Genomic DNA, 27,153 nt, shown 5'->3' with positions numbered 1-27,153 from the left:
TTACTGCAGAGTGGAAAAAAGAAGACTGAGGGAGGCACCTGTGGTCACAGGGATAATTGCAGGCTGAGCATGCTCAGTGTGCCAGTGTCAGTCAAAGCTTTGTAGAAACTTTGACAGAAAAGTTTTCTGTACAGGGCTCCATCCTGTGATGTCACCCATATGTGAGGACTACCATCCTGCTTGTCCTGTGAGAAATAACTTTACTTCTGCTATGGATGGCGTGTAAGTAATAAAACAAACAAAAAAACAAACTAGGCTAGTCAGCAGAGTTTTAAGGGTTAGGGCAAACAGGGTAAAAGGAAGGCATATTAAATAGGGGGGGGGGGGGGTTAAGGAAGTCCCATCCTTTGCTTGGGCAAACTGGGAACGGACTGGGGGAAACTGGTAATTGCATCGGTATGTGTATAATAAAATCCCCCCACTTATGCGGTAGACAGCATTTGCACATCTATATAAAATGGCATGTACATGGATGCGCATACAGCTGGCTTTATATCATGCATGTAATATGCAGACATGTTATAAAATGGCCTTATCCATTGGTGCAAGCCGGCATCTGTGCATTCATGAACACCTGTGTGGCTGTTTGAAAGTTATCCTCCCTGTTTCTTTTATCCCCCACTATCCCTATACTTAAACCACAAGGCTTTACAATCTAAATAGCCAGTAATACTGGAGTGGCCATTGCCCAAATTTCGGCCTCTTAGGTTCCCCTTCATAATCTACCAGTCAGACCTAGATTCTAGTTATTAGAGAACATACAGCCTGTTAAACACATCCAACTGCTGGTCAAGTCTACCACTGCAGTCTGTCAGACAGCATAACTATGTGGATGCCTGCGGATTATAATACATAGTAACCCTTTTGTCATACATTTGGCTGCTGCAACACCTACTGCTGAATCTTCAAGTGAGTATGATACTATAAGCACTTAAAATACACATTGCTAAGTTGTACTTTCTGCATTGACCACTTTTAGCAACTAAGGATCTTCAATCTTATCCTATGCCCTCTTAAATTCTGTTACTATTATAGCTACCATCTTGGGAAAGCATTCCTCACTTCCAATACCCTTTTCATAAAAAATGTTTTCTGACCTTTCTCCTTAATGTACACCCCTTGTTCTAGAAGATCCTTTTATCATATCTCCTTAGTCTTCTAGCTCCTCTAGGATATACATGTTTAGATTTTTAAGTCTCATCACATAAGCTTCTGCTGTAGACCCCACAACTTCTTTGGACCACTTCTGTTCTATCTATAACCTTTAAAAGATAAGGCCTCCAGATCTGGATATGTACTCAGAGGTCTTACTAAGAACCTGGTACAACAGCATAATAAATTCCTCTTTTCTACTAGTTATACCCCTCTCCTTATATAACCTATAGCATCACTGATTTTGGCCACAAACTTTCATCACATTTCTTACCATTTGAAAGACTGGAGGAATCCACAGTAATCGCTCTCAAAGATGTTGAACAGGTCCAGCCCCAGGAGCAATCAATGAGGCACAATCAATCACATTTCTTTCCTCACAGTGAATTCTATTTACCTCAACCCTCGGTTTAATTGCTCCTTCAGTTTATAACCCAGTCCCTCACTTTGGGGCTCACTCTCAGGTCACTCAGTTTATTTTGGAGCCTTCTACATAGGACAGTATTAAAGGCTTTGCTGAAATCCAAGTTAACCACATCTACAGAATACTATGCTCAAGCAGATTCCCTTGGGCGAGGGGGCACAAAGAAGAAGGGGACCCAGCCAATCCCAGAATTTCTGAGAATGCCACCCTTCTGAAATTATTTGGAGGCCCTTAACTGCCTTGATCTAATTATTTAGTTAACCAATCTAAGAAATCAATGTAATTCATTTGACACCCTCTCTCTCTGGTATTATATGATAGTGTTGTGAATTATTTTCATTAATGTAGAAACCCAATGGGATCTATAAAGTTCTGGCCTAATATTAGGACTAAGCCATATAGGTTAGAGGAATGTTCCATCTACCACTGCAAGTTTCCTGCCTCCATAGGAGCAAGTGACACCAAGGTTTACTACGGCATTTTGGGGTTGTGGTTGGACAAGAAGAATCTGATTTTTTTTCCTGGTTCTCCCAAGATTGGATATAACCCTACACTGTAGACGTTACGACATGAGAAAACCATATCTTCTGACCCATACTGAGTTGTTAGGAAGTGGAACTTATTGTCGAATGCTTTTGTGTTTGTGATTTTATTTGGGGGAGAGGACTACTACTCCTGCCCATGAAAGTAGTAGCAAAGAGAATCATTTCCCTTTTTACATTTAATTTTGGATCTTTCAATCCAAAGGATCACAGTGGCTTCTAGCAGGAGGTTGGGTGCGTGAAAGAATACTATCTAGAGCAGAGAGATTTTCTGAAATAGGAAAGGAGAGGTTGGAATATTCTGGAGAAAATCTGTGGAACATAAGTATTTAGAAGGGGAGAGCCAAGAGAGATAGGAGAACCCATTTCCATTTCATCCTGGGCAACCGTATAATCTAATCACAGGAAGAAAGTTGATCCCTGAGAAGAGATTAAGGGATCACAGCCACAGATCAAATTGGATTATATTTATTGAAGTGATTATGGATGCAACAAGAAGAAAATGTACCTGGTGCCAATTACACTTGCAAAAGTTAACACACTAAACGTTTAATTTTTGAATATCCTAGTCATGTGTCCAGTCTGATTGGCCATCTTCAGTACAAACACCAGGTGTTGGAGCTTGCGCCCACAGAAACATTTTTTGGGCCCTGAACATACATTTATGATCACACTGTTCTTATGTATATCATTTTCTGGTTTTGTCTTTCATAGATATCCCAAGGATTTTGGATAAAACTCCACCAGTCAGATGGGTAAGTAAGCCCAAGCAATTACTGTTTTAGAAGGATAAAATAGCTTCATTATATAGGATTTACATATTACAAATTGTCATGGAAAAACTCAATCTTGATTTAAGGTCCTATGGTAATGGACCTCCTTTATAATCAACAGAGCTCTCAGGCCATGCACAGAGGCTTTGATAAGAGAGTCCAAGTAATCAGCAGAATTCAAGAATAATTTCGTAGCAGGAGAATTTTACACAAACAAAAACTTGCTCCACACAGGAAGTAGGCTAAATAATTTGTCATCTCTTTCTGGACTGGACTACCCAAGCTTGGTTCCACCTATTGGAACCCAGTTTCTGCAGAGGATGTGTAATCTCTGCCCCTTTAACCTCAGGGAAGCAATTATTTGTTAATCTTTATGATGGATTCAATCCATCCTAGCTACTTTGTTGGGTTATCACAAATCTTTTTTGATAGGCTAACCTAAGCCTCATTTTTGTTCTGAATAGGAGAGTTTGCTTACAGTAAGTAGTATTGTCTGTAGACCGGACGAATTAGCCATGACATGTGGGGCGAAATCTCCCTAGCTCAGTAGAGCTCTTTTATGCTGAGCATGTACAGGAGTTCCCCATGTGTGCTGCCTCCTGAGCCCCACCTTCAGTCCATTTGTAGCTTAGCTTTAGCAAGGCAGTCAACTGCCCAGGGAAGTAGGTGGGTATTAAGCATGGTCAATCCATCCTGCTGCCTGTAGATAAAAGCTTACAGTAAGCAAACATGCTTTTCTCCATCATCAAGTAGGGCTGAATTAGCCATGACACAAGAAATTCCAAGCTGAGGGTTGCACTGTGGAGCACTTAGTGAAAAAGCATCTTGGTTCCCCTGTGCAGACTGGACTAGTGAGAGAACAGGCTGTGCAAAACTGCTTCTCCAAAATTACTGTAATTTTTTGAAAGATTGCCCAGACAGTAGTGGAAAATGAAGGTGCAAATAGACCAAATTGCAGCTTTGCAAGTTTTCTAAAGAGACAGCTCTCAGATGAGCAACTGAAGCAGACATGGCACTGACTTGATGAGCCTTGAAAGAGTCTGTAATTTGAAGAGTAGCTAGTGTAAAATGCACAATACCATCTCCAATTAGCTAGTGGATATTATGTTTAGCAACCGCTATTCCCAGTCTATTAGGAGCATACAATAAACTGCTGAGAAGCCAAACAATGTGGGTGTGTTTTCTTCAAGTAATAGGCCAGTGCCCTTTTGTAGTCCATCATGTGAAGAGCCTTTTCCCCTGAGGTCTTGGAAAGAACAATTGTTTGATTTATGTGAACAGCAGAACCAAACTTGGGTAGAAACTTTTGAGAGATGTAAGGCATCACCCTGTGGGGAAGAACTGAAGACATGGGGAGTACGAAACCAAGGCCTGCAGTTTGCTGAAGTGAGGGCTACAAGGAGCACCTCTTTCCATGTGAGAAACTTTAGCAAAGCAGACTTCAGCAGCTCAAATGGGGGCTTCATAAGTTGTATTAAAATATACCTACATAAAATAGCTTTTTAAATGAAAGGCCCTCGGGCATTTTGCCTTCCCTGACTTTGTTCTACCCCCATCTCCGCCTACATTTTTGAATGAGTAGAAGTACATGCACTGTGATCACATACTTTTACCCACTGAGGGCAATTTTCAAAAACTTTTTTCCATGGTTAACTCATTCACCCATGAAAATCCCTTTGAAAAAAAAATTAAAAATAAATAAATAAATAAAAACTATAGTCCGCATACATCCTGTATTTGTGGTGAGAAAGTTTCCTCCCTAGTTTTAGGGGTGTTTACAGGTACTGTCTAGCCAGGGCTCAGCACAACACCAGGACAATGGAGTGGCTCAGCAAGAAGAATGTGAATGCCCTCAAAGCCCAAACCTGAATCCAATAGAAAATATGTGGCACGATATGAAAACGATGCCAGCAGGATGGATTAGCTACAATATGTGGGTGACTGACAGCATTATCACAAACGAGTCTGTTATAAATTCTGACTCGAGATTTGAGGGTCCAACAAACTTTGTTGGCAGTAGGGTGTGTTATAAACAAATACCAGTACACTGCTGTTCATATTTTGACTGACAGCATTGACATCTCAGAGCTCAGTAAAGGCTTTACTGAGCATGTGCAGGAGCTCATTCACACACGCTGCTTTATGAGCTCCTCAATCTCTTTTGGAGACTAAGCTTTAGTCAGCTAGCCATCTCTCCAGGCAAATAGGTAGGTATTAAGTACAGCTAATTCATCTTGTTGTCTAGAGAGAACTCCTCAAAAAGCCCATGGATAAGGAGAAGCAAGCCAGTTCTGGAGCTCAGCCATTTTGTAGGCCCTATTTTTCTAAGCCCTGGGGACATCTGGCCACAATTGCAATAATTGGACGAGTCATGCTATAGTCCTAGGATCATGATAGGACAGTTGCACCCAAAGATGCAGTCCCTGCAGCCAGTAATGGGACTCTTGGGCTTTTTTTTTTAATATAAATACAACACTGAAAAGTGCAGTGGGGGACTATATTTGCAGTAATAAGTGAAAGAGGGAAAATCCCCTCAGAATTGAAGAGAATCTATCCAAAAAAGAGAAAACATCTGTATAATGTAGACAAAAAATAACAGAGGGAGTCCTGAGGTAGCACTCATGCAGGAACTCAAATCAGAGAGAGAGATGTCCGTTCAGAGTTGTCACCCATGCATCATGGCTAATTCAGCACTGCTTGTTGAGATCTAAATTTAAAACCTAACCTCATGCCCAACCAGAATGAAAATAGTAGCTTTCACAATGCACCTGTTCAAGACTGTCTTTTTGCTTCAGTGTTGTTCAGCTCATTTTTCATCTACTTCCCCAACCCATGCAAGTATTTTGTCATCTTAAAATATTCTGAAAGATTAGACAGAATATGAAATCAAAAAAATAGTGGGCTAAAATGTAAAAGCCAATTCAATCAACTTTAATTAGCACTTGAGAGTCCATTGTCTCAACATTTTTGGGTTCACGTAAAAAATCCAAGACATACAAACATACTAGAGGGCCTGAAATTAAGTCAAATGAAAATATAGTCTGGGGGCAATTACCAAAGATTCTTATGCAGGTAACTGCAAGGTCAGTATTCAGTGCCATTGAGCCGGTTATGTTCTGATTTAGCCAGCTAAGCAGAGATGTCTGAATAGAAGAAAATTATTCCTTACCTGCTAATTTTCGTTCCTGTAGTACTAAGGATCAGTCCAGACGGTGGGTTATGTCCCCCGTCCAGCAGATGGAGTCAGAGCAAACTTCGGAGGGTGCTGGCATATAAGCTGGTGCACCCTCCCTAGATCCTCAGTATCGAGAATATCAAATCCAGAGCACTTGTCAGGTAGAGAAGGATGGATCAAGCATTTTTGTAATTAAAACTGTAGAAATTTAACCATGCAACTTGCAAAGAGAACTATCGAAACAGAAATGAGCAACGTGCTACAAAACAGAAAGAAGGCAGACAAGAAGACCTGTCCCCCAACAGGAGGCTGAACAGTAGGACAGGAGAGAGAGAGACTTCACGAGGAGTACCCCTAGATCCCAACAAGACCAGGGTGGGCGTCTGGACTGATCCTTAGTACTACAGGAACGAAAATTAGCAGGTAAGGAATAATTTTCTTTTCCCTGTACGTACCAGGATCAGTCCAGACGGTGGGATGTACCAAAGCTTCCCTACAACGGGTGGGTCACAGAGAACCCTGCTCGAATTACCCTGTCCCCATAGGAGCCCGAGTCGGATACCGGCAAGTGAAGCCGGTAATGTCTGGAGAATGTGTGCAGGGACTTCCAAGTCGCTGCCCGACAGATTTCTTGAGAGGAGACGTACTGAGACTCCGCCCAGGACGTGGCCTGGGAGCATAAGGAATGAGCCTTGATCCCTGCCGGTGCCGATGTACGCTGATGCCACCGCTTCCTTGAGCCATCGCGCTATCGTAGTCTGACGCTTGATGGCCTTTCTTATTCCCAGACCAGAGGACAAAGAGATGATCGGAAACCCGGAATTCATTGGTCACCTTTAGGTAGTGTAGGAGGATGCGCTTTACGTCCAGGCGCCTGAGCGACTTGGGGGCATCCGCCGGGAAGGACGGCAGCTCCACCGTCTAGTTCAAGTGAAACGACGAGACCACCTTGGGTAGAAACGAGGGAACCATCCGTATGGAGACTCCCGAGTCCGTGAAACGAAGAAAGGGCTCCCTGCAAGAGAGCGCCTGAAGCTCAGAGATGCGCCGTGCCGAGCCTATGGCCACCAGGAAGATCGCTTTCAGAGTGATATCCTTGAGAGAGGCCTGGCGTAGAGGTTCGAAGGGGGGCCCAGAGAGGACCCGGAGAACCAAATTGAGATTCCAGCAGGGGTAAGGATGTCGCACCGGAGGCCGCAGGTGCTTGACTCCCTTGAGAAACCTTGAGATTTCCGGATGAGACGAGGGGTCTGGCCTTCCCGTAGAGCGAGCTAGGGAGGCCAGGGCAGAGACCTGCACTCACAGAGAATTGTAGGCGAGTCCTTTCTCGAGGCCTTCCTGGAGAAAAGCCAGGATCTGCTGCACCGAAGCTGTGGTCACGTAGGCACCATGTCCCGAACACCAAACTTCGAACACCTTCCACACCCGCACGTAAGCGACCGATGTCGAGGCCTTGCGTGCTTTAAGGAGAGTGTCTACAATGGAGACTGCGTAGCCCTTGCGCAGGAGACTCCGCCTTTCAAAAGCCAGGCCGCTAGACAGAAGTGTTCTGCCTGGTCTGAAAATACCGGTCCCTGACGAAGCAGCCGAGGCAGGTGGGAGAGTCGAAGGGGACCGTCCACCACGATGTTGAGAAGGTCTGCGAATCACGGGCGACGTGGCCATTCCGGAGCCACAAGGATTAAAGTTCCGTGGTGGGTCTCTATTCTCCTTAGCACCTTGCCCACCAGAGGCCACGGCGGAAACACATAAAGCAGAAGCTGGGGCGGCCAGGGGAGAACCAGGGCGTCCACTCCCTCTGTGCCGTGCTCCCTCCTTCGACTGAAGAACCGAGGAGCTTTGGTGTTGGAGAACGTTGCCATGAGATCCACTGAAGGTGTCCCCCAGCGCTGGGTGATGAGGAGCATCGCCTCGTCGGAGAGGGCCCATTCTCCGGGGTCCAGCGTCTGACTCCTCAAGTAATCCGCTTGGATGTTGTCCACACCGGCGATGTGCGAGGCCGCCAGCCGGTCGAGGAAGCGCTCCGCCCAGGCCATCAGACGTGCGGCTTCTAGGGCCACCTGATTGCTTCTGGTGCCGCCCTGCCGGTTGATGTAGGCCACTGTGGTCGCATTGTCTGAGAGGACTCGAACCGCCCGGCGTCTTAGCAGGGGCAAGAAATGTATGAGTGCCAGACGCACCGCTCTGGTCTCCAGGCGATTGATCAGCCAGGTTGCCTGTTCCTTTGTCCACTGACCCTGCGCCAAACTCTGATGGCAAACCGCTCCCCAGCCTGTCAGACTGGCATCGGTGGTGACTACCACCCAATCCGGGGTCTCCAGGGGGCAACCTTGAGCCAAGTTCCTTGGGTCCAGCCACCACCGCAAGCTGTTCCTGGCGGACGAGGGGAGAGGAAGGACCACCTGGTAATCCTGAGAGACTGGTTTCCACCGCGAGAGCAGGGCCATTTGCCGGGGTCTCAGGTGCGCGAAAGCCCACGGTACCAGGTCTATTGTAAAGGCCATCGATCCCACGATTTGAAGATAATCCCACGCTGTGTGAACCGGCAGAGACGCAAAACGAAGGATTTGTTCTCGCAGTGATTGTGCTTTGTCCGGTCGAAGACCTTGCCCTGAGAGGTATCGAAGCGGGCACCCAGGAAGTCCAGTTGCTGAGAAGGTTGGAGACTGCTCTTGCTGAAGTTTACCACCCAGCCGAGAGACTGGAGGAAGCGCACTACTCTCGACCGCCGCCTGCCCCTGGGAGAAGGTCTTCGCCCGAATGAGCCAATCGTCCAGGTAAGGATGGACCAGGATCCCTTCCCGTCGTAGTGCAGCTGCCACTACCACCATGACCTTGGTGAAAGTTCTGGGAGCGGTCGCCAGACCGAAGGGTAAGGCCTGGAACTGAAAGTGTTGGCTCAAGATCTTGAAGCGAAGGAACTTCCGATGGGCCGCTAGGATCGGAATGTGCAGATAGGCCTCTGTCAAGTCCAAAGAGGCAAGGAACTCCCCCTGATGTACCGCCGCAATGACAGAGCGAAGTGTCTCCATGGGGAATCGAGATATCCGGAATACCTTGTTGACTCCCTTGAGGTCGAGAAAGGGACGAAATGAACTGTCCTCCTTCGGGACCACGAAGTAAATCAAATAATGCCCCGAGCCCACCTCTCCGGCGGGGACGGGCGAGATGGTTCAGAGGTCCAGAAGTCTGTCAAGCGTCTGCCGTACCCCCAGACGCTTGGCACTTGACCCGCAGGGCGAGAAAATGAACCTGTCTCTTGGAAGACGTACAAACTCCAATGCGTAGCCGTGCCTTAGGATGTCCAGGACCCACTGGTCCGTGGTGATGTTAACCCACTCCTCATAGAAGAGAGCGATGCGACCTCCAATCCAGGGTAGCGAGGAGTGGGCTGGCCTGGCATCATTGAGGAGGCTTGCCAGAGGCTCCCTGCATCGAGGAATCCCTGGGCAATCTGCGGCCACGAAAGAGCCAGGGCCACGATTGGGACCTGGCTGAGGGTGTCCTGGGGCCCTGTTGCCTGGTGCTCCTATATCGACGCTGGGTGCGAGAACTGTTCCTGGCAGAAGAGGACGGACGATAAGATTGCTGATGGTCCTCGGGCAGCCGTTGGACCGCATTTTCTCCCAGAGATTTAATGATTTGGATGAGGCATCCGCCGCCCAGTTTCGTAGCCACAAGAGGCGTATGGCGGAGACCGCCGATACCATAGTCCTTGCTAGCACACGCAGTAGGTCGTGTAGGGCAGGGGTCCCCAACCACCGGTCCGCGGACCGGGACTGGGCCGTGGGAGTTTTTTGCCGGTCCGTGGCGCCGCCAAGCACCGGCAGGTGTGTCGCGCACTCCCGGTCTCTCCCGCAGGTGTGTCGCGCGCTCCCAGTCTCTCCCGCTGCCGTTGCCGCGGGGCTGTCAGCACGTTCAAGCCCAGTGGGAACGGCAGCGGTGCTAGAAAAAGCAGTGGCACCCGCGGCTGGGCCTTTTCTTCTTCCCGCGCCTGCCCCCCTCCTGTGACCCGGAACAGGAAGTGATACGCGGTGCGTGGGAAGGACAAAGAGCCGTGCCGCGTGATAAAGTAGCAGCGGCGGCTGCAGCATCGGTCCCCGAGCAATTGAAGCAGCCGGTAATCGAGAAAGGAGTCAGCAGCATGAACCTCCCGCGGCCGATGGGATTCTTCTTTCTTGGCCTGCGGGGGCTGCTGCAGCTCCCATTTGTGCTCCGAGGGAGGGGAGAGGAAGTGAGTGAGAGAAAGAGAGAGAAGCAGCCAGCCAGCCTGTGTGTGATTGACTGGTCAGAGAGCTGATGTGTGTGTGTATGTGAGAGACAATGAAAGTGATTGCTCAGGGAGATGACTGATGTGTATGTGAGAGTGTGAGACAGTCAGGGAGGTGACTGATGTGTGTGTGTGTGTGTGTGTGTGTGTGTGTGTGTGTGTGAGAGAGAGAAAAAGCATGGAAGTGACAAGTCTGGGTATGTGGGAAAGCATGGGCGTAAGAAGCCTGGTGTTGTGGGGGTGAAAGAAAGCATGGGAGTGAGAAACCTGGGTGAGTGTGCATGCATGAGAGAGAGAGACTGCTTGGTAAGGTGACGGTGTGTGTGAGAGAAAAAGACTGGTGTGTGTGAATGTGAGAGAATGTGATTCAGGGAATGAGAAGCCTGTGCACATGGAGAGTGAGCATGGAAATGAGAGAGACTGGTGTGTGTGTGTAACAGAGAGAAAGTGATTATGGGAATGAAAAGCCTGTGCACGTGAAGAGTGAGCATGGGAGTGAGAAACCTGGGTGTGTGAGAGACACATCATGGGAGGGAGAAGCCTGTATATCTGAAAGAGAACATGGGAGTGAGAGACTGGTGAGTGTGTGTGTGTGTGAGAAAGAGAGAGAGAGAGAGAGAGAGAGAGAGGCAGAGAAAGTGATTATGAGAGTGAGAAGCCCATATATGTAAGTAGAACACGGGAGTGGGAAGCCTGTGTGTGTGTATGGCATGAGAGAAACTGTTCAGGAAGGTGACTGGTGTGTGTGTGCCAAAGACTGTTTGGGAGATGATTGGTGTGTGAGAGACAGAAACTGGTCATGGGGGCATGACTGGTATGGTGTGTGTGAGAGACATGGGCTCTAAGGAAGAGGACCATAAGTATAGAGCTTAGCTTCTACTGCTGCTTCTGGTGTGTGCCACGGCCTGCAGGGAAGGGGAATAGGAGAGCTGCTGGAGGGGGTAAGTAAAGGTAGCTTTTTAAGTTTATTTTTCTTGATTGACTGCCATTTTAATTGTGTGATGTCTGCTTTTTTGAAATATTTTATTGGTGTTTGGAGAATGTTTAATAGTTTTTATGAGTTTTTAATTGTTGGATGTTATTCTGTTCATAGTTATTGTGAAACATTCCTAATAAGAGGTGTATTGGTTTTTAGGACCTGATTTAATATTTGTAGTGTTGCCTTTTCATAGATAGGGTTGCTCCTGTTTGAGTGTATTCCATAATACAGGTGTAACTGTGTGCGGATTAGTTTATGTGCATTACTACAGATCCTGGGAGTATGTTAGGTCGGTTCTGTGTCTGTTACCGAGATGAGATATTTTGCTAGCATGTAAGCGTTTGTATCGGTCTTATTTGTTGTGTTTTCTCAAGAGGACATGCATTGGTGGTAAACTGCTGTCTTTTCATAAGTAGGGCTATTGAGCCTGGAAGTAGAAGGAGTTTGAGTTGCTGTTACTGAGATGTCACCAGAACCAGAATATCTTTTTTGTAGGGTGAGTTGTATGGGGAATGTCATAATTCTGCTTTACATCCATTATTGTGGGTCAGGGGGGTTCCCGTGGATACAAACTGTACTTTTACATCTAGCCCCGTGACGATCATGGGTCAGTGTGCCATGCATGCGAGAACCTATGGTGAGTTGAGTCACATTCACATTATAAATGTCATAATTAAATGATAAGTGTGCACTAAAGTCCAACCCCTCCATAACCCCGCCCCCCATATGACCAAAGCCCCGCCGGGCCATGGAAAAATGGTCTTGCTTGAAGCCGGTCCCTGGTGCAAAAAAGGTTGGGGACCACTGGTGTAGGGCATCGGCCCCGAAAGCGATGACTGCTTCCAGATGATCCGCTTGTGCTGCCTCATCCGGGGGTAATTGTTGAGAGGTGAGAAGCTGTTGCACCCACCGGAGACCGGCTCTCTGTGTAAGGGAGCCGCAGATGGCTGCGCGAACGCCCAGCGCCGAAACCTCAAAGATCTTCTTGAGGCAGACCTCTAGCTTCCTGTCCTGGAGATCCCGGAGGGCCGTGCCCCCTGTAACCGGGATTGTAGTTCTCTTCGTGACGGCGGAGACCGCCGAGTCAACCTTGGGAACCTTGAGAAGATCCAGAAAGTCTCCAGGGAGAGGATAGAGCTTGTCCATAGCCGTGCCGACCCGGAGGGAAGCTTCCGGGGTGGCCCACTCTCTCACAAGGAGCTGGAGAAAAGAATCATGGATTGGAAAAGTCCGTGCCAAGGGCCACAGACCCGCCAGGACCGGATCCCCCTTTTTGCTTGATGAAGCAACGGAGGGAGCCGGGGGGCCTGGCGGTTCGACGGGGTGATCGAGGTCCAATTCTTGAAGGACATGAGGGATAAGGTCCACCAGCTCCTCCTTACGAAAGATCCGGAGGACCCGCGGATCGTCGCATTCTAAATGAGCTGCCAAAAGCGTTTCATCATCCGTCGTCGACGCTGGGTCACCCCCTGGGTCTGGTGATGGAGCCGTCTCGCCCAGAGGCAGAGCCAGGTGAACCCTGGGGCCCCCCCCCCCCACGGCCCCAGAAATTGGAACCGCTGAGCCCGCTATCCTGGGGATCTTAGCAGGCGGAGGGGTCCGGACCTTGCCCTGGAGATAAGCCCCCCCGGCTGCTGCATGCTCTGTAGATAAGCCTTGTGCATAAGCACGACGAAGTCGGCAGAAAAGGCGGATGGCAGCGGTGGGGAGTGGAGGGAGGGGTCCCTGGGGGGCTCTGAGGAGGCTAGAGGCTGACCCGGGTCCCGAATTGGAGGCGATGGCGGCGAAAAGTCCTGTGGTGCTCCTTCTGCATCGGAGCCAACGCTGTCCTCCAGTTCTAAGATGGCCGCCGCTCCCGCCAAAGGAGGGGGCGGGGCTAGCCCTCGAGGCCTGCGGCGCTCCGATGAGCGCGGCGGTGAGGTTGTCAGAGCTGGTCTCCCCCCGGGGAGACACCTGCCGCAGAGTCCATCCCGCGATCCTCCCAGCCCCGGGCCGTCGCAGGAGGGACATCGGGCGCGCTGCATCGTGCGGGCCCGGGGGGTGGATCGACGGCACGGGAGACACAAGTGCCGGGAAACGCCGCGGGAGGAGCGGGCACTGCTCGCCCTCGCTCAAACTCAGAAGCCACCCCCCCCACAGGAGCGGCAGGGGAATGCAACCTCCCTGCCGCCGCAGCCCCGGGGAATGTTGCGTCGCGGGGCCGGGGGGAGGAGGCTAAAACCGCGGCTAAGAGGAGGGGAGAGGCTGGCACCACCAGCATCCACCCCTTACTGCAGAAAAACGACGAAGACCCGCTGTGCTGCAAAGAAAAAACAACAAGAAGCAAGCGGGAAACTTACCCCTGAGAAGAGAAAACAGAGACACCTGAGGGAAAGACAGTCCTGAAGGCAAGCACCCAGGGGCTGCAAGTCCCGGGCAGGGAGCACCGAGTAACTCAGAAAACCCCTTTCTTTTTTTTTCTTTTTTTTTTTTAAACCCAGGACCTGCTTGATCTAACCTGAGAAGAAGAGAGAGAAGTAAAAGATGTGAAATAGAATCCACCAGACAGGGGAAGCAAAGGGTTCCCCTCCTCACATCTGCTGGAGTCAGAGAGATACTGAGGATCTAGGGAGGGTGCACCAGCTTATATGCCAGCACCCTCCAAAGTTTGCTCTGACTCCATCTGCTGGACGGGGGACATAACCCACCGTCTGGACTGATCCTGGTACGTACAGGGAATGAGCCATGCTCAGCAGCTGCCACTTAGCTGTTTTATCTGGCTCAACAATTCACTGGGTAAATGAGGGGCAGGATGAGGCCATTCTGGGATAGAGCTACTTATATTGCTAACTTGATTCCTGGCTTTCCTCATTCATTGACCCATCTCCCCTTTCCTTATTCTTGGTGACTTTAAATTTCCATATTGATGACCCCTAACTCCTATGCCTCAATACTCCTTTCTTTAACCTCTTCATTTGAAATCCAACTCTACCACCCCCACACACCAGCATGGCCACTGCCTTAATCAAGTCTTTGCGTCCAACTGTTTTTCAGACTTCACCTCTTTTCTTCCAATCTCAGACCATCACCTAACTTTCACACTAAACCATCCTCCTTCACAGATTATTCCTGTCACCACCTACACCTTTAGGAATCTCCAAGCTGTTGACTCACTGTTCTCCAATGCTGTTTCATCTCTCCTTTCCTCCACAACATTGTCTGAATCTGTTGATGAAGCAGTTTCTTCATACATACACTGTACTCTTCTGCCTTAGACACTCTTGTCGTTCCTCTTACCCATCCTGTAAGGGGCACTAAACCCGTTTTGGCTCACCCCTAGAATTCACTATGTTCCTGCATCCGCGCTGCAGAATGTCTCTGGCTATAATCTCGTGCCCATACAGACTTCATACATTTCAGATTCATGCTGACCACTTTCCAGTCTGCTATTGCATTTGCAAACAAGACTATGTCCATCTGACAAACTCTTACATCCAACCCTTGTGATCTCTGTGCCACACAATTCCCTCCTTCCCTCTCTGCCCAGACTGTGGCTAACTAATTTCATGACAAGATTCACAAAATTAGTCTTATGTTCTCAACTAGGTAGCCTTCACCCCACTTTTCCTCTACCCTTCCCCTAGCCTCAGCCATTCTCTCTTCCTTTCCTAAAGTCACAGTGGAGGAAAATGCTAGTCTTTTCTCTTCATCCAAACTCACTTCTTCCTCTGACTCTGTCCCCACCCAATACCTCAGTTCCATCTCCATATCAGTCATTCCTTCCATCTGTCACATCCTCAATCACTCTCCAGTGCTACTGTTTCTGCTGCCTTCAAACATGCTGTACTCATACCAATCTTTAAACTCTCACTGGATCCTACCTCATGCTGTACTCATCTTTAAACTCTCACTGGATCCTACCTGACCTGCAAACTATCATCCCATCTCCCTTTTGCCTCCAAACTATTTGAATGCGCTGTTCGCCACCTCTGACTTTTACATCTCAAGCCATTCTTGATCCACTCAAGTCTGGTTTTCACCCTCTACATTCAACTAGAACAGCCCTTTGTCAGTTTCCAATGACCTGTTTATAGCTAAAGCAAAGGTCTTTACAATGTCCTTATCCTCCTTGTCCTGTCTGCTTTTGACACTGTTGATCACCACTTACTTCGCGATACTCTGCCCTTGCTTGGATTTCGGGACTCTCCTGTCATTTTTCTTTTCTTATCTCTCCCATCATATCTTTAGTATTTCCTCTGGTGGATCTTCCTCTACTGCCATTCCACTGTCAATTGTGTGCCTCAGCCTTCTGTTCTGGGCCCCTCTTCTCATTATATACCAATTCCCTTAATACTCTGATTTCTTCTCATGGCTTTCAATACCATTTTTATGCTGAATCCCAGATCTACCTTTCTACACCAGAAATCAAGTCCCACACCTTGGCATGCTTATCTGACGTTGCTGCATGACTAAGACAGAGCTCCTTATCTTTCCCCCCAAGCCCACCTTCCCTCTGCCTCCTTTATTTCTGTGGATAACAGTCATTTTCCCAGTCCTCTCAGCCCATAACCTAAGAGTCATCTTAGACTCCTCGCTCCTTTTCTCTACGCATATCCAAAAGTTTGCTAAAACATGCCATTTTTCTAAAACTTCCAAAATCCGTCTATTCCTTTCTGAACACACTACCAGAACCTTTATCCACTTTTTCATCTCCTCAGACAATTGCAACCTGCTCTTCACAGGCCTCCAGGCAATCCATTGCTCTCCACTGCAAGCTGTTCTAAATTCAGCAGTACGCTTTGTTTCACCAAATTCGCTACATTCACATAACCCCTCTTCTGAAGTGACTGCATTGGCTGTCTACTCCCATATACATTTCAAGCTCCTCTCTCACCTACCAATGCCTTCACTCTGCAGCACCTCACCTCTTATCTCTCTCTACACTCCTCTGTGTACTCTGATCAGACAAATCACTATCAGTCCGATACAGAAAGAAATGCAGGAAAGCGGGCAAGTGCCCGCTTTCCCGGCGCGCCTAGGCCAGTGTCCTGTGCGCGCGATCCAGTAAATAAAAATATGCTAATTAGGGCCCGCGGTAAAAGGAGGCACTAGGGATACTAGCACATCCCTAGTGCCTCCTTTTTGACAGGAGCGGCGGCTGTCAGCGGGTTTGACAGCAGACGCTCAATTTTGCCGGCATCGGTTCTCGGACCCGCTGACAGCCACGGATTCGGAAACCGAATGCCGGCAAAATTGAGCTTCCAGTTTTCAACCCGCGAGCTGATTCTAAATTTTTTTATTTTTAATTATTTTTTACTTTTCGGACTTCCGACTTAATATCGCCATGATATTAAGTCGGAGGGTGTACAGAAAAGCAGTTTTTACTGCTTTTCTGAACAATTTCCTGGTGCAGAGAGAAATTAACGCCTACCTTTGGGTAGGCGCTAATTTCTGAAAGTAAAAAGTGCAGCTTGGCAGCACATTTTATTTAGTGAATCGCGCGTGAATAACTAATAGGGCCAGCAACATGCATTTGCATGTTGCGGGCGCTATTAGTTTCAGGGGGGTTGGACCCACGTTTTCGAAGCGCTACTACCCCTTACTGAACGGTACGAAAACGTGCGTCCAACCGCGTACTGTATCGGCCTGTATCTGCGCCCTTCTCCTCTACCTTCCTAAGTGCTTTCCATCTGGTTGCGTCATGTGCTTGGAATAGTCTTCCTAAACTGGGGTCATGCTGCTTGCCTTGCCATGTTTAAATCTCATCTAAAGACCCATCTTTTTTAAGCTGCTTTTAAATCTGATTTTATCCTCTTAACTTTTTTAACCACTGTCTTGCTATATTGAAATGCCCCAAATCTCTTGTGCTGTATATGTTTGTCTTATTAGATTGTAAGCTCTACTAAGCAGGGACCATCTTATTGTGTGTTTGTACAGTGTTATTTATGTGTAGTGTTATAGAAAATTTTAGTAGTAGTAACTTAGCCAGATTAGTGCAGATTTTCAGCCTTATCCTGCTTAGTTAGCTGGATAAGACTAGGACAGCTATTTAGTTGTCTTATACAGTTAACTGGATAAACTTGCCTGGCAATCTAAGATAGCCAAGTATATTCAGCAGTGTGGCTACATCAAAAATCTCAGCTAAGTTAGCCAGTTAAGTTTATTCAGACAACTTGTTCAGCCAGGTAGTGGCTGAAATATTGGTCTCTGCATGTTTACCTACATAAGTTTTGAAACTTGCCCCTACCCAGATAATGTATATGAAACACATGCACAACAAACAGGGAAAGCATGCAAACAGCTTCAAGAATGCACGGAGGGGGGTATGGGTCAGGATTTAAGTTGGAATTCAAGTGAAGGGCTATATGGATGTGGTAGGTGGGCTAAATGGTTATGTGTGTAGGGTGCATGGGTATGGTATGTAATGTAAGCGTAGAGGTTTCTACATATGTGGTTTGTGCACATCGTATGAGTGGGTGTAATGGGGCAGGTCTGTGGATGCTTATTGTTGAGATTACTTACCTGATAATCTCCTTTTCCTTAGTGTATGCAGATGGACTCAAAACAAGTGGGCATAGTGTGCTCGTGCTAGCAGTTGGAGACGGATCTGACGTCAGCACGTGTACATATACCCCCGCAGGAAGTGCAGCAATTCAGTAATCTTCCTTGCAAAAGCTTTATGGATATATGTGTAACTGACCGATCGATTAAATGAACAGGATTACCTTGACCGATTGATAGTAGCTGGAAACCGCCAGGATTCTCAACTGGAAGGCGTCGACACCCGGCAGGGTGGATGCCCTATCATAAGAAAACATGGCTTACCGTGAGTCGGTGAATCCCCATGTATGCTGGCAGCCGGGCGGGATGCTGAGTCCATCTGCATACACTAAGGAAAAGGAGATTATCAGGTAAGTAATCTCAACATTTCCTAGCGTGTAGCAGATGGACTCAAAACAAGTGGGACGTATAAAAGCTACTCCCAGACTGGGCGGGAGGCTGCCCGAGGTCCGTTCAGGATTGCCCTCGCTAATGATGTGTCCTCCCCGGCCTGGACATCCAGACGGTAGAATCTGGAGAAGGTATGGAGGGAGGACCACGTTGCCGCTTTACATATCTCTGCAGGCGACAGCATCCTAGTTTCTGCCCAAGAAGCCGCTTGCGCTCTGGTAGAGAGTAAGCCTTGACCCGTAGAGGTGGTGGTTTTCCCGTGTCTATGTAGGCCGCCTTGATAACTTCTTTGATCCAGCGGGCGATAGTTGCTCGGGAGGCCGCTTCTCCTTGCTTCTTCCCACTGTGAAGGACGAACAGGTGGTCCCGTCTTTCGTACTACTTCTGACATTTCCAGGTATCTGGACAGTAACCTGCCGATGTCGAGATGGCTTAGAATTTGACCTTCATCTGACTTCTTCAAACCTTCCGTGGTAGGCAAGGTTAGGACTTTTCAGCTTGGAGAAGAGACGACTGAGGGGGGATATGATAGAGGTGTTTAAAATCATGAGAGGTCTAGAACGGGTAGATGTGAATCGGTTATTTACTCTTTCGGATAGTAGAAAGACTAGGGGACACTCCATGAAGTTAGCATGGGGCACATTTAAAACTAATTGGAGAAAGTTCTTTTTTACTCAACGCACAATTAAACTCTGGAATTTGTTGCCAGAGGATGTGGTTCGTGCAGTTAGTATAGCTGTGTTTAAAAAAGGATTGGATAAGTTCTTGGAGGAGAAGTCCATTACCTGCTATTAAGTTCACTTAGAGAATAGCCACTGCCATTAGCAATGGTTACATGGAATAGACTTAGTTTTTGGGTACTTGCCAGGTTCTTATGGCCTGGATTGGCCACTGTTGGAAACAGGATGCTGGGCTTGATGGACCCTTGGTCTGACCCAGTATGGCATTTTCTTATGTTCTTATGTTTGGTTGAGGTGGAAGTGTGAAACTACTTTGGGTAAGAAGGAAGGAACCATGCGAAGATGGATAGCCTCTGGAGTGATTCGGAGAAACGGATCACGGCAGGACAGTGCTTGTAGCTCTGAGATGTGGCGTGCTGAGCATACAGCCAGCAGGAACACCATCTTCAAGGTTAAAAAACGGAGGGACAGGCCTCGAAGTGGTCTGAAGGCGGGTCCCGCTAGAAATTCCAAAACTAGGTTGAGGTTCCACAGGGGTACTGGCCACTTCAGTGGCGGGCGAATGTGTTTGACTCCTTTCAGGAAACGTGAAATGTCTGGGTGTGTGGCGATGCTGTTGCCGTCACTCCGGGGACCATAGCAGGATAGCGCTGCCACTTGAACCTTGATGGAATTGAGGGACAGATCCTTCTGAAGTCCATCTTGCAGGAAATCCAAAATGATAGGGATCTTAGCGGCATGTGGATTGGTGCCGTGAGTTTCGCACCAGGCTTCAAATACTCTCCAGATCCTTATATATGTTAGTGATGTGGAGAACTTGCATGCTCGGAGGAGTGTATCTATTACCGGCCCAGAGTATCCTCGTTTCTTCAATCTAGCCCTCTCAAGGGCCAGACCATAAGAGAGAATTGAGCTGGATCCTTGTGGAGGATGGGACCTTGCCGCAGCAGGTCCCTGTGTGGAGGCAGGGGAAGTGGATTCCCTGCCAGTAGTCTTCTCGGCCAGTCCGGTGCCACTAGAAGAACTAGGCTTCTGTGCCGCTGAATCTTGTGTATAATGGCGCCCAGCAGGGTCCATGGAGGAAAGGCATATAGCAGGATCCCCTGAGGCCATGGCTGTACCAGGGCATCGATCCCCTGGGATAGAGGATCCCGCCTGCAGCTGAAATACCTGGGTACTTGAGCATTGGACCTGTCCGCTAGTAGGTCCATGCCCGGCGTTCCCCCACTGATCCACAATCATCTGGAAAGCTGTGGGTGACAGCAGCCATTCCCCTGGATTTAGGCTCTCTCTGCTGAGGAAGTCTGCTGTGGTGTTGTCCTTCCCGGCGATGTGGACGGCGGAGATGTCCTGGAGATTCGCTTCCACCCAAGTCATCAGGGGGGCTATTTCTAGGGAGACCTGTTGGCTTCTGGTTCCGCCCTGTCGGTTAACGTATGCCACCGTGGTAGCATTGTCCGACATCACTCTGACCGCTCTGTTTCGAAGTCTGTGGGCAAATCGCAGGCACGCCAGCCTCACTGCCCGTGCCTCTAGTCGGTTGATGTTCCACCCCGACTCTTTTCTGTTCCATCGCCCTTGGGCGGTGAGTTCTTCGCAATGTGCTCCCCAGCCATTCAGGCTGGCATCTGTCGTGAGTAGGGTCCAGGTTGGGGAGGACATTCTGGACCCCTGGCTCATGTGGCTTTGCTGCAACCACCATCGTAGCTGATTCTGCACCCTGGCTGGTAGAGGTAGGTGTACGGTGTAAGTCGTGATCGCGGGCTCCACCGAGATAGGAGGGCGCGTTGTAATGGTCTCATATGCGCCCGCGCCCATGGTATCAGCCGAGGACTTGTAGGTAATCCCAAGCTGTGGGCCAGGTGGTGCTCAGCAGGGCCTGCAGACGATCCTGGAGCTTTGCTCTTCTCTTGGAGGTCAGGCTGACTGTCTGCCTGGGTGTCGAATCAGACTCCTAGGTATTCCCGTGACTGAGACGGCTGTAGGGAACTCTTGCTCAAGTTTACTACCCCATCCTAGGCTCTCCAGAAGAGCAATAACTCTGCTGCTTGCCCGGTGGCTCTCTTCCGGTGACTTTGCCCTGATCAGCCAATCGTCCAGGTAGGGACGGATGAGAATCCCTTCCTTCCTGAGGGCCGCTGCCACTACAACTATGACCTTGGTAAAGGTCTGCGGCGCGGTGGCTAACCCGAAGGGTAACGCCCGAAACTGGAAGTGTTGGTTCAGGACTTTGAAGCGTAAGTAGCGCTGGTGATCCCGATGGATTGGGACATGCAGGTAGGCTTCCGACAGATCTAGGGATGTGAGAAATTCCCCTGGCTGTACTGAATTTTTGACAGATCGCAGAGTTTCCATGTGAAAGCTGGGCACCCGTAGGTGTCGGTTGACTGACTTGAGGTCCAGGACGGGCCTGAAAGTGCCCCTCTTCTTGGGCACTATGAAATAAATGGAATAATGCCCAGAATTCATCTCCCCTGCAGGGACTGGGATTATGGCTTTTAGGGATAGGAGCCTCTGTAAGGTAACCTCTAGTGCTGTCCTCTTGAGGGGTGAACAAGGAGATTCCACAAACTTGTCCGGCGGGAGCCGAAGAAAGTCCAGGTAGTACCCTTCTCAGATGATGGAGAAGACCCACTGGTCCGAGGTAATTTCGACCCACCTGCGGTAGAAGAGGGTCAGCCTGCCCCCTATGGCTGCTACCCCCGGATGGGACGGCTGATTGTCATTGCGGGGTACGGCCGGGACCGGAACTAGAGCCGGTTCCCCTCTTGTTGTGCTTAGTCCGAAAGGACTGGTTCCTGGCCTGCGAACGAGGTGCTTGGTAGCGAGTCCTGTAAGGGTTGAAGCGCTGAGAGGTTCTACCTCTAGATGGTCTAGGCAACGGGCGCTGCCTCCTCCTTGGCCTGTCTTCTGGTAGACGGGGTAATGGAGAGGCGCCCCATTTATTGGCCAGTTTCTCGAGGTCGCTGCCGAACAGGAGGGATCCCTCAAAGGGCATTCTCGTGAGACGTGTCTTGGAAGAGGAGTCAGCCGACCAGTTACGTAGCCAGAGCTGCCTCCTGGCTGCCACTGAGGATGACATTCCCTTGGCTGCCGTACGGACTAGGTCGGAGGCTGCGTCAGTGAGGAACGAGAGAGCTGATTCCATCTCTTCTCCCGGGGTGTTGTTCCTAGCCTGTGATAAACAGCAACGCGTCACCACGGTACAGCAGGTCGCAATTCGTAGGGACATGGCTGCCACCTCAAAGGCTTGCTTCAGGATGGCGTCCATGCGTCGGTCATGTGTATCCTTGAGGGCCGTCCCCCCTTCCACCGGAATGGTGGTGCGCTTCACAATTGTGCTAACTATGGCGTCTACCTGAGGGCACGCCAACATTTCCTTAGTTGCCGGGGCTAAGGGGTACCAAGGCCCGACCCCCTTTGAATGAGGCCTCCGGCACAGCCCAGTCCAGATCGATTAGCTGCTGTGCTGCTTGTAGGAGGGGAAAATGGTGAGAAGTTTGGCGTAGGCCCTCTAACAGAGGGTTCATTCTAGGTTCCCCTGGGGCGTCCTGGCCAGGGAGAACCAGTTCCGACAGGCATTGAGAGATCAGGCCTGGGAGATCCTCTTTGAGAAAGAAGCGCCTCATGGTCCGATATGGTTCAATCCCCGAGGGAAGTTCTCCCTCCTCGGGGGGCTCGTCCTCTTCCTCCGGGCAATCTGAATCCCCATAAGTGGGGCTTTCAGGTGGCGAGTGGCCGCGCCTAGGCCGTGAGGGTCCAGGGGCCGGGTCATCCGGTACGTATGGACCCGGTTGGGGAGCCGACTGCATTGTGACAAAGGCATGAATCCCCTTGAATAATTCCACCCAGGAGCGCGAAGCAGGATCTGGCCTCAGGGGCACCAGGCCTCTCGGGTTCTCTGGCTGCTCACTGCTGCCTGCGAGGTCCGGAGTGTTCCCTGAGGAACCGGCAAGTACGCTGGGCTGCGACCGGCCCTGGCCCGGGACTCCCAGGGCCTCTTCACATTGGGCACATAGGGAGTCTGCATCCTCGTTCTGTGTGGCTCTGAGGTTGCATGCAGAGCAGAGGCTTATGCATGATTCTGGACGTGCCGGCTCTGCTGAAGCATGGGCTCTCTTACGCTCCATCTCGCCTGTTAACTCCGCTAGAGCCTGCGCTTTGCAATATGCCCGAAAGGTGTGCGCCTGCCAACCAGCGCTCAGCAACGTGCACCTAGGAACGTGCACCTAGCAACGTGCGAATAACCTGCGCCCATGGACGTGCTCCCATCGCCATGCGCTTAGCAACAGGCGCCTATCAACGTGCACGTAGCAACGGGCGCCGATCGATGTGTGCTTGAGCACGTAACCACAGGCGCCCCTTGCGCCGTGACGATCCAGGCAGAAGGCGACGGCGAGCAGGCAGGCAAGATGGCGACCCCCTTGACGGGCTGCCACATAGGCAGACTCTGCTAGTCCTCGGTTCCTCGGAGACCAACAAGTAAAGATATACGCCTTACCTTGTCTTCGGCGCTTCCCGGCTGCGGGGGGGAGAGGGTGAGTACCTTCACTGCCGCGCTCGAGGAGGTGCACCTGCTGCCTCTAGGCCGCGCCCGAACTAGTCTCGCTCGGGGGCCAAGCCCCGCCCGAGCCCTTCTCACTCGGGGGCTAGGTCCCTGCCGCGATTCGGCCACTGGACCGAGGCACTTACCTCCGAGGGACCACGGAAATCACCTCAGGAAACTCAACTGGGGGAGTGACCGAATGGTATCACTGCAGGAGTGCGGGGCTCGTCTTCAGATAGATGTCTTCTATGAATTTAGTCGTTAGAATTTGGAAAAACGCTCAGTGAGCGTGAGGTAGCTCCAAACTGCTTTGGAGACGGAAATTACTGAATTGCTGCACTTCCTGCGGGGGTATATGTACACGTGCTGACGTCAGGATCCATCTCCAACTGCTAGCACGAGCACACTATGCCCACTTGTTTTGAGTCCATCTGCTACACGCTAGGAAAATGGAGTTTGTGAAGAGTTTGGATATGTGCGAGCATGTGGGTGTGGTGGAAATGGGGGTGGTCAATGTGTGGAAAAGATATGATGTGGCTTGGAATGTGTGGGGGGCACATGAGCAAGTATGCGGGGGAAGGGGTACATGGGGCATGCATGTCAGGGTGGATATGTAGGAAAGTTGGTTGCACATGATTGTGGTAGGATGCATAGGCATGTTATGTATGGGGTGTGGTGTTCTTCAGTCATGTGGTGTATGTGGATGGGTTTGTGTGGGGGTATACTGAACATGGGGAAAGTGTAGGTTTGGTGTGCATGGGTAGAAATGTGCGTTGGGATACGAGATTCAGTAATGGTGTGTGGGAGATGTGCAGTGGACACTGGAAGTATGTGTGGGAGTTATGCAAAATGTGGGGTTGGTAGTGCAGGGTTTGTGACTGGGGTATAGGTGTGTGTAGGCATGGAGAGTGGAGGGGCATGTAAGAATGCATAAGGGGTAATGCATATGTGAATAGATGTGTATGTGTTGGGGGAATGTAGGGTTGCCAACTGGCTCCAACTTCGCCTGATAAGGTTGATCCAGATCTAGGTTACCTCACTCCATGCAAGAACTTGTCATTCTTTAGGGAATGCAATAGGGAAATCAGAACTACAAGTTCCTACTACATGCAATGGGGTAAACCAAGGACTGGATCAACCCAGTCAGGTGAATGTAGGATCATTTCTCTTAGAAATGCAGTAAATATGTCGCAGTTACCACCTGTTTGCCTGTGTTGCTGTGGCCCAAACTGCTGGAAAGATTGAGATGGATGTTGAAATGGAACATTTGTCAACATTGAGGCTCCTAACAGAAAACCTGAATTTTGTTTTTCTTGAGAAGCTATCTCCAAAAATACTAACCCAATATTTCTGGTTTTCAAATTCATTTGTGATATTTACATTTTCTTCCTGCATGCCAAATTTAGTGACTTTGTTCCTTTTTTTTGGGGGGGGGGGGGGGGGGGGGGGGGGGGGGAAGAGTCAAATACGGTATTGCCCTTTTTATATAATTCTTTCCAACATTCTGTATGTTGAAAAGCATAAAAAGGGATGATTTAGACCAGGGGGGACTGAATATGTGCATGAAGATTTTAAAATCTGTTCACTGATTCAACCTGCTTCTAGGCAGGCTCTGTTTTGAAAATAAGCTTGCAGTCCCATGGGGAGTATGAAACTGTTTACACTTGTACATTTTTATTAAAATCGTAACAAAACTATTTTCATTTTCAGGACCCTCATCTCTTTACATCACGTGCATTTGTTAGATCATCAAAATCTAGGAAAGTGGAGATACAATCAATATTCAAAGCAAGAACCTCAAATCCATGGCAGTTTTAAAATTGTTTCCAATGTAAGCTGCATTTGGCGAGCAATGTGAGGTGAAACCTTGCTATTACAAATCTTAGAACATGTAGGAACATCTTAGAGCTTAATACATGAATGCAGCACTGCCCAATGCAAATAAAGTTTGGCAGTGAAAACATAGGAAATGCATTTTATTAATTTAAGGCACAGTTTGTGTTACATAAATCACTACTGTGGAATTGGATGACAACTCTAAGATGAAGCATTTTTTTACACCCAGAGTTGACTGCACAAGATGTGAAAACTGGTGAACAAAAGAAATCTGAATAGGAAACAGAAATGAAAATGACAACAGCTGAAAAAAAATCCTTCTAGTATAACACGATGTTCCCAACCTGTTGGTCTGGACCTGAATAGTAAATATGAAAATGCATAAGATACAAGTAGTAGTACTACTGGCAACACGGTTGAGAAAGCCTGGAGGACATGCACAGACATCCCAGGATAGCAGTGTGTGACATTTAAAATGTATAATATAAAGGGGTTATCCACACCACCTCAAAAAATTCAATTTCCAAAATCTCCTTGAATATCCATCCATTAAAATTATTTTTAAACAAATCTTTTAAAAATTAAATTGCAGTTTAATAATGAAAAACCAGCCATATGGAGCACAGCCCATAAGTCTTTTAGCACAAGTTGTAGTGGCCATATCCATTTAGAACAGTCCTAAGTAAAGATCCTCTGTGACCAGGAAATGACTTGAGGAAGAGGAATAATGGCCCTTGAAAGTGTGACAAACATTACATTTCGTTTTGAACTCTTTGGGGGGGGGGGGGGGGGGGGGGGAGGAGGGAGGAAAAGAAAAATTACTACTAATGATGAATATAATGCATCCAGTGGCATGAGACAAGATCCATAGTTGTAAATACCGGGCTTTATATTATAAAGGGCTCATTAATGCCAAGTAGATTTTGAGCCACAAACCAAGGTTATTAGATACAAATTTTTATTACAAACAAGATACAAAATTATGCAAATCTTAGAGTACAATCCATATAAAATCTTATACATGAACACAATTGTCATAATATCCATTCATAATAATTTTCCTTTAAACTGGCCATCGTCAGGCAGGCGCGTGATACCATGGCACAGCAGGCAGCGATCTGTAGGATCATAGCTGATACATCATAAGACTGCTTGAGGATGGATTCCTGCCGTCTGTCATTGGCATCCTTAAGGGAAGCTCCACCCTCGACTGGTATGGTGGTGCGTTTTGTGGTGGCGCAGACCAAGGCGTCAACCTTGGGAAACCTCAGGAGTTACTTCGTCGCGGGGTCCAAGGGGTAGAGAGCTTCTAGGACTCGACCCCCCTTGAAGATGGCCTCTGGTTATGCGTTCCGGGTGCGCCTACGTTGTTGCGCCTAGGAACAGAAGATGCGCGCGTGGCTGTGCGCATGGGCCTAGTTGTGCACTCAGTCCCCTTTGTGCGCGTCGCTGTGCGCCCGGTGTATATGCACAAGGCGCTGTGCACACAAGTATTTTATGCACCTGGCTCAGTTGTGCAGACAAGCGACGACTAAGGGGGGGAAATGGTGCCAGCGACCACGCGGGCAAGATGACGCGCTCCCCCCCCCCCCCCCTTCCCGGAGGGTCTCCACGTGGGAGGACCCTCGAGCCGGATCGGGGTCTATCCCTGACTGGGCTGCTCAACCCGATTAGACAGACACTGGAGGGACAATCTGAGTGGGTATCTGAGCCTCGGAGACCAGAGACTTAGAGAAAAGTTTTCTACCTTACCTTCAGGTCTATCCAGTACCGAGCGGTAGGAAGAGCTGCGGTAGGAAGAGCGGTAGGAAGAGCTGCGGTAGGAAGAGCGGTAGGAAGAGCTGCG

At 49.0% G+C, this 27,153-nt stretch overlaps 1 protein-coding gene across 1 annotated transcript in view; it reads left to right on the top strand.

The window, feature by feature from the left end:
- The window catches only part of LOC115083229, a 509,967-nt gene extending 484,678 nt beyond the window's left edge, over positions 1 to 25,289 (top strand). Inside the window, exons 18-19 of the mRNA XM_029587038.1 lie at positions 2,833 to 2,873; positions 25,182 to 25,289. Of these exons, the coding sequence (XP_029442898.1) occupies positions 2,833 to 2,873; positions 25,182 to 25,289 (149 nt within the window). The remainder of the gene's footprint in view (positions 1 to 2,832; positions 2,874 to 25,181) is intronic.
- Positions 25,290 to 27,153: the final 1,864 nt, after the last annotated feature.

Source organism: Rhinatrema bivittatum, chromosome 2 (assembly GCF_901001135.1).
Source record: "Rhinatrema bivittatum chromosome 2, aRhiBiv1.1, whole genome shotgun sequence".
NCBI classification, from domain to species: domain Eukaryota; kingdom Metazoa; phylum Chordata; class Amphibia; order Gymnophiona; family Rhinatrematidae; genus Rhinatrema; species Rhinatrema bivittatum.
The sequence above is the reverse complement of the archived record's forward strand: the minus strand, read 5'-3'. Positions and strand labels throughout refer to the sequence as shown.